Source organism: Poecile atricapillus, chromosome 1, assembly GCF_030490865.1.
Source record: "Poecile atricapillus isolate bPoeAtr1 chromosome 1, bPoeAtr1.hap1, whole genome shotgun sequence".
NCBI lineage: Eukaryota > Metazoa > Chordata > Aves > Passeriformes > Paridae > Poecile > Poecile atricapillus.
Window position 1 is genome coordinate 70520549 of NC_081249.1, and position 6884 is coordinate 70527432.

General features: G+C 54.9%; 1 protein-coding gene across 1 annotated transcript; it reads right to left on the reverse strand.

Annotated features, from left to right (window-relative positions):
- On the reverse strand, nt 1-5766 carry SHISA2 (shisa family member 2). The gene is made up of 2 exons (XM_058829351.1): nt 5088-5766; nt 1-3010 (listed from the first exon to the last, which is right to left on the reverse strand). Exons 1-2 carry the CDS (start codon nt 5380-5382, stop codon nt 2457-2459), a joined length of 849 nt encoding a protein of 282 aa, XP_058685334.1. The 5' UTR covers nt 5383-5766; the 3' UTR covers nt 1-2456.
- Between the last annotated feature and the right edge of the window lie 1118 nt (nt 5767-6884).

Sequence of the window (6884 nt, forward strand, 5' to 3'; positions counted from 1 at the left end):
TCACACCATAAAGTATTTATTAAGAAACAAAGGGGGCTTTTTTCTTCAGTTGTAAGAAACACTTTAAAGCAAGTGCTCTTTCGGAGATTTAAAAGCTATATCAAATGGTAACATTGGTTTTACATTATTGTACATGACATTAAAAAAACACCACATATCACAAAATTCCTTTTATTAGAACTCCGCTTTCTCTGCCTTCAGTTGTAAATTAATTTCTACAGTCTTAAATTTAATTTATTCTTTTTTTTTCTTTTTTTTTTTTTTTAAACAAGTAAACAATATACAAAGATTCACCTGAATTTTGTAGGTCAGAGGAGGTGGCCTGTGCAAGGCAGGCAGTGGTGGGGAGCTGACTTGGCTCTCAGCTGGGCACGGTCACGACCACAGGAGGAGCTGCTTGTCTGGCCATGCAGCCTTGGCCAGGGCTCACCCAGGGCCAAGCACCTCCTGCTCCTGGGGAAGCACGGGCAGCTGCGCCTGATGCCAGCTCAGTGAGACCCTGCTGCAAGGTGGGCAGGTAGAAACCTACGTCCCCAGAGACCAGAGAGTGCAGGGGGTCCTTCAGAAGCCTGGCAGCACCCAGCTCTGGAGCACCCAGTGCCCTGAAGATCCCCGAGCATCGAGCTGCGTGGCATCCAACACCTCCAGCAGCCGGGCGCCGCCTTCCCAAAGACACCCAGCCTGGCGGGAGAGGAAGCCAGGTCTCACAAACCAATCTTTCTGTCCAGCTCCTGCACACTGACTGGGCGATCGCAGCCAGGAACAACAGATCTGGGATAAATTACCTATTCATTTCCCCGTGTCAGTGGCCAAACCATGGCTGCCTGCTGCAGACTGCCTGTGTGTGGCGTGTTTATGAGTAAACCATTGGGTTTGGCAATGCCTCTGCACACGCCGAGTCATTTAAAAACAGACATACAAAACATAGTATCACAGTTATTGCTACATATTGATACAGTATCAGAAAATAAGAAACCTTTTGTCATCACTGTTCTGGTTACAGTAATTGCTTGGGTTTTGCATAGGGCCTCAAGTCTTCTGTTGCACTGTTTTGGCTGAGGAGCAAGTGGATGGAAATGCAGAGACTACATTTTTAAGAGATAAAAACAGCCTTAGTTTGCTGCATTTGGGGTGATATAATTAGAATGATCTGATTGTTTGTTGCCTCTTCAACCTGGAGTGGTGTTTTCCCCAGATGAAGCAAAGCAGGACAGAGCCAACAGCTCCGGTGTAAAGTGTCTCTCCCATCTGCATATCACCACCTCCATGAGCCCTGTGACACCACAAGCAGCTTTGTCCTTTGGTTGGGCCTTTTTTCTTTATTTTTTAAATACAGCTGTGCCTTCCAAGTCCCCTGCCACAAGGGTAAAGAAGAAAAGAGGATGGATATCAAACCTCCACCAACCCGTTCACATCCCAACTGGGTTCTGTGTAACACTCTCCCACTCCCATGGGCTAGGGCAGGGGACTGGGAATGGGCTCACGGGGGACAAGAGAAAGTCCATTTTCCTACAGGCAGCCTCCAATGCAAGCAGGCTTTGGGGCTGACACCTTCATGGGCATATTCACATGGGTTTCCTGTTTCATGGGAAGTGAAGTTAAATCAGGCATGTTTGGAATCACAGTCTGACCTCTCTCTGCCAAGACAGGTTCAGTTCAGACACTGCCAGCTGTACCAAAAGCTTTGCTGAGTGTCATGAAGAGCAAGCACCTAGTACCCTGGTTTTAGTAAAACTTTCACAAAGATAAAGTCTGTGCAAACCACTACTGGGTCCTGATCTTGAGACAAAAACAAACCAAGAAGGGTTTCAAGTGCACTGGAAAGAAGAGCAGAATAATTCACTCTTCTAATTCCTACATAATACAAGGAAAATTGGTCTTTGCAAGACCAAGCCTCTGGTGGCATTTCACCCCAAAGCAGGTGTGTGTAAGAAGCCACGGGGGCTGGTACCAGCTCCCAGCACTCAGGGATTGCACTGTTCGGCTCTCAGTTGTGATTGTCTGTAAAGCAACAGGAAATGTCATTACGGAGCTGGGAGCAGAGAGGTTTCTGAAGTACTGCGGTCTTGTACAGTGTAACAAAACTCTTTCTAGAATTAATTAGGCAAATACTTGTGACCATGTCATACCTGAAGGGCACTTAACGGCTCCGACATTTATCTCATGAGTACAGTGATCTGAAATACATATGCATTTCCAGCGTAATCCTTCGCCGCCGTAAATCACGCGCTGGAATGAGAGCGTATCTGGCAACGTTAATTCCGAGATATCATCCTTACAGTTCCTGGCAACAGACCCCGATGAAAATAAATGGTTTATAAACACTGTCTGACATGCATGAGCCTTTCAAAATTATTTACAAGCAGTGTTCTGGGAGCTTTGTTCCAAGGAAGTATTTCTCCTCTGTTCAGTTCACATATTAAAATTGGCTGGGTGGGGATGGGAAGGCAGCAGCACTACACAGTCACAGCCGGGTACATCTTCTGCTCGCTGTTGGTGTGGGGATAGGGAGACTGGATCTGCCTGTAGCCGCCCTGCAGGCCGTCCAGGAAGGGGGGCACCGGGGTCAGCGGCATCGAGTCGTGCTGCATGGCGTAGCCCACGTACTGCGGGTGCAGGTACTGGCCTTGGTGCGGCACGATCTGCGTGGCCTGCTGGCAGTTCAGCACCGAGAAGTTCGTGGGCATGTTGACGTAGACATTATTCATGGTCCCTTCTGGCAAGCAGCAGTTGGTCTGGGACCTCGTCGGTGGAGCTCTGGCCCCCGAGTTGGCGCTGGAGCTGGAGCTGGCAGCCGTGCTCGACTGGCGGGAGGAGGAACCCCGGGAGGTGCTGGCACTTGGGATCATGGGGATCGTCTCCATCAGGCGGGTGCCTGCAGGGGCTCGACTCTGCTGGGGCTCCTGTTTGGGCCGCAGGCATCTGCAGCAGCAAGCTGCCACCAGTGACCCCAAGATGATGAAGGCGACAAATACAGATCCCACGATAAGGAACGGCACGTAGATGGGCACTGCAACAGCAAGGAAAACATTGTCACTGGGGGCCAAGGGCAAACCTCATCAGCTCCAGCAGAAGTCCCCGCTTTGTCCAAGTAGAGGCCACCTCCTCCCAACACAGGTCAATACAAGCGGAGCATTTTATACCAGAATGATGAAAAGGGCTGCTAAACCCAATGCCTTGAATTTCCCTCCTGTTGATGGGGGTCTAGTTCACAGTAACCACTGCTCCACATTTCCTCAAATTTGGTCTCCAATATGCCCTACTAGAATAATCAGGCAAGATAAAGATGGGTTTGAACAGTGCCTGAGGGAGATATTTGGGGGCAGGATCCCTGCTGAGGGCTCAGGATCATGGGGTAGTCAAAGGCTGGTGGCACGTGACATCCCTCTCCATCTCCAGCCCACTCTGGCTGTTGTCAGCCCGCTGAGGCAGGGTGACAGCCAGGCAGTGACCAGGCAGTAGTCACAGGGGCTCTGACACCCCACAGCCCTGGGGATGAATGCCCACTCGTTCTGCATTTCAGCCCTGGCTTTAGGGAAAAACCACAGAGCAGGTGGTGCAGAGACAGCACCATGCTCCAAAGGGGCAGCATTCCTCCCTGTGAGGCCTCATGAAGGGATATCAGGGCAGAAGGACTGAGGGTGGCCAAGGGGTGGGAGCAGAAATTATGGATTATGCTCATTGGTGCCATCAGGAGCCACCCAAGGATGGTAAACACCATCCTTGGAGGAATCTGGGCTACATGTACAGATTTCACAGAATACACTTGAGTTGGAATCAAGACCAGCTCTTAAGTGAATGGCCCATACAGGGATCAAACCCACACTGGTGTTACAAGCGCCATGCTTCATCTAGCTGCAGAGCTAATCCAGGGATTCTGGATTCTGCAGGGAATTTTTTCCAGGGAAAGTTTTTTTTCTCTGCTTCGGTAAGAAATCTGCATGGATAAATCCAAAAATAACAAAGGGAAGGTGTCTCCCTTCAGTGCTTGTGAATGCTCCCAGCATGCCTGGAGTTCATCACTTCCACCAAAACCTGGCAGCTCCAAGACTCGGGCAGGGCTACGGATCCCCGCTTGACCCTGTCTGACCCTGCTAAGGCAGCCACTGCTAATGACCCACAAGTTAATCAGTGCCAGCACAGGGCAATGGCTCCTAAACCGGCAAAGTAATAAATTTTAATTTAAAAAATTGTAAAAAAAAAATGCATTGTTCTCAGAACAGCAAAGGGGAACTTTATCTGTCTGCTCAAGTCGGAATACTTCCTGGCACAGCTGATTACGTGAAGCGAGTTATAACCAAAAGATTCTTCCATCGCTTTAGTACTTTTAAACAAAAGGCTGTAAAACATCATCTCCACTTCTGCACTTGGTGCTACAGCAGCTCCTGAGCAGGTGCACACACTTGCTCCACACTGTAATGTGCAAGTTTTCCAAGAGTAAATCTGTCCTAATTATAACATCACTTCAGGCTACTTCTCCTGCACTCAGCGTGTGTGGATGGCAGCAAGGGTGCTGGGGAGCCACCGGGGCTTTTTCAAACAGCAGCAAAAAGATTTGAGTTTATCCTTGAAATTCAATCTAGTAAAACCAATCCTAAGTGGGGATATCAGAGCTGAAAGGACATACACAATTACAGTGGGGACCAGCTAGAGTCCTTTTGAAATATCCTGTTACTTTTCCCGATCTGCTCATACAGGTTGTCTCATTTTTCCTTGCCTTTTCAATGGGGAGCTCAACCATGGCCCGTTCAAAGCGGCGGCAGAGCTGTGCCAGGCCGAGCCGGCTGGCCCGGGACTCAGGGGAGTGGTGTCACCTGCTCTGACAGAGACGTGGCTGGGATTTCCAGCGGTAAGGGCGGGAAAGGCAGGCCTTCAACTTGGGCACTTCTGCCCGTCTGAGAGCGGCCGCCGGGCCCGGCCGGCGCCGGCTGCATCCGTCCTGCCCCACGACTCGACGGAGGGGGAAACCGGCGGCAAGGGGGGAAGGGGCGGGCAAGAAGATCGCCGCAAACCCGCGACGGCTCCCGTGGAGCCGCCGAGCCGGAGACACCCCCGGGGCCATCCTCGCCGTGCCGGGGCCGCCTCACCTGCCGCGCCGTCGGGGCCGTCCTTGCCGGGGCGGCCCGGCTCGCCGCCGCCCTGCCGTCGGTCGTTGTCGCAGGCGCCCTGGTCGAGGCGCGCCTCGGCGCTGGAGCAGCAGTACCGGAGGGCGCAGCTGCCGCAGCAGATGGTGGCGTCGCCGCCGTCGAAGCGCTCGGGGCACTGGAAGCCGTCCCGCCAGCCGCCCTGCCCGTCCAGCCAGCCGTGGCAGTACTCGCCGCTGGCCGCGGCCCCCGCCGGCAGCAGCCAGCCCAGCGCCGCCAGCAGCAGCCAGCCCCGCATGGCGCCGCCGGGGGGGCGGCCGCCCCGTCAGGGCCCCCCCGCGCCGGGGCAGCGCCGCCCGGCCGCCCGGGGCAGGCAGCCGCCGCGCTGCGGGGACTCTGGCCGCGGGTCCCGCCGCCGCCGCATGCCCGGGGCCGGCCCGCGGGGTGCGGAGCCGCCGCCCGGGGCGCGCCGGCGGAGCGGGAGGCGCCGCTACTCCGCTCTCGCTCCCCGCCGCCTCGCCGCGCCCGCCCGGCCCGCGCCCTCCTCCGCGCCCATGGGCGAGGGACGGCGGCAGCCCAAGATCCTCGCACGGACGGACGGACGGACGGACGGAGCGGGTCGGGCGCGCCGAGCCCGCGCCGCGCTGCTCCCGGTGCGCCCCGTCCGGCGCCGCGCGCGCTCCGCCGCTGGGCGCGGGGGGCGCCGCGCCCGCTCTTATAGGCGGTGGGGGCGGCCCGGCGCGCATGCGCACTCCCCGCCCCGCCCGACGGGGCGGGGCCGGCGCGCGGGCCGGCGGGGGTCGCGGCGCTGCCCCGGAGCGCGGGGACCCCGCCGGGCACCGGCACCCAAAGCAGGGCGGCTCCGTGTGGGTGCCTCACGGCTTCTTAAAAGGCAGTGGCAGCCGGAGGCCGGGCACAAGGATGCGCCTTCAGCTGCTGAAGTGTCAAGAAAGTCAGTGGTTTCTCGTTCTCGGTGAGACAGCTATCGTGACACCAACCACAACTCTGACTTACAATGAATTGCATCGAGTAAAAAAATAGTTCTAATAAAAAGCCACAAACAGGGGAGCTCTGATAAGTGGCGCTGGTTTCAAATTCTGCTGTAAAGGCATTTTAGTGGGAAGAAAGTCACTGAAAAGTGTTGTGGATTTCTCTCATTCCTTCAAGCTTTTCTTCTTCAATTTAGTTATTGTCCTTCTCCCCCCATCTTCATCCCCTCTTTTGTTCTCCTTTCAGCCAGGCTTTCACACCTACGGGCTTTCACTGAACTGCTGGTCTGGAGCACCAGATTCTGCTCAAATCAGTGACCAGGTAAATGCTTTCTGCTCCCTCAGCTTCGCTGCTGCTCCCAGTGAGTTCTTGCCCAGGTGCGGCCCTTCTGCAGCTCAGCCCATGGCCAGAGCCGTGCTGCTGCAAGGGCAGGGTGCAGAGGTGCTTCCCACACACCTCATACCGTACCTACCTCAGAAAGGATTAGTAACCCGGAGAAGCTATCCTTTGGAAAAGTTTGAACTTATCAAGATGGAAATAGGGCTGTGGTGTGACAGGTTTTACATCACCCAATCAGTCCTGCTGGGTAAACGAGAAGAAACTTGCAGTCATTCAGCCGATGGGGTTTGAGATGCTCCATCTCGAAACCTGAGTAGCAGCTCCCTGAGCTGTCAGCTCCAGCACGAAGAGCCCACCAGAGACAGTCCTGGCCAGCCCACTCAGCCCATGTCCCCCACAGCACACAGTGCTCAAGACATCCCCATCAGCGATGGGGCACGGGGAGGAAAGGGGATTGCCTGGGGAAGGAAT

What these genes read in the sequence shown, in the direction of transcription:
- SHISA2 (XM_058829351.1), bottom strand. Translation starts at nt 5,382, where the DNA reads ATGCGGGGCTGGCTGCTGCTGGCGGCGCTGGGCTGGCTGCTGCCGGCG. An exon ending in CGGCCCCGACGGCGCGGCAG is followed by an intron (nt 3,011 to 5,087) that starts GTGAGGCGGCCC and finishes TTGCTGTTGCAG; the next exon opens with TGCCCATCTACGTGCCGTTC.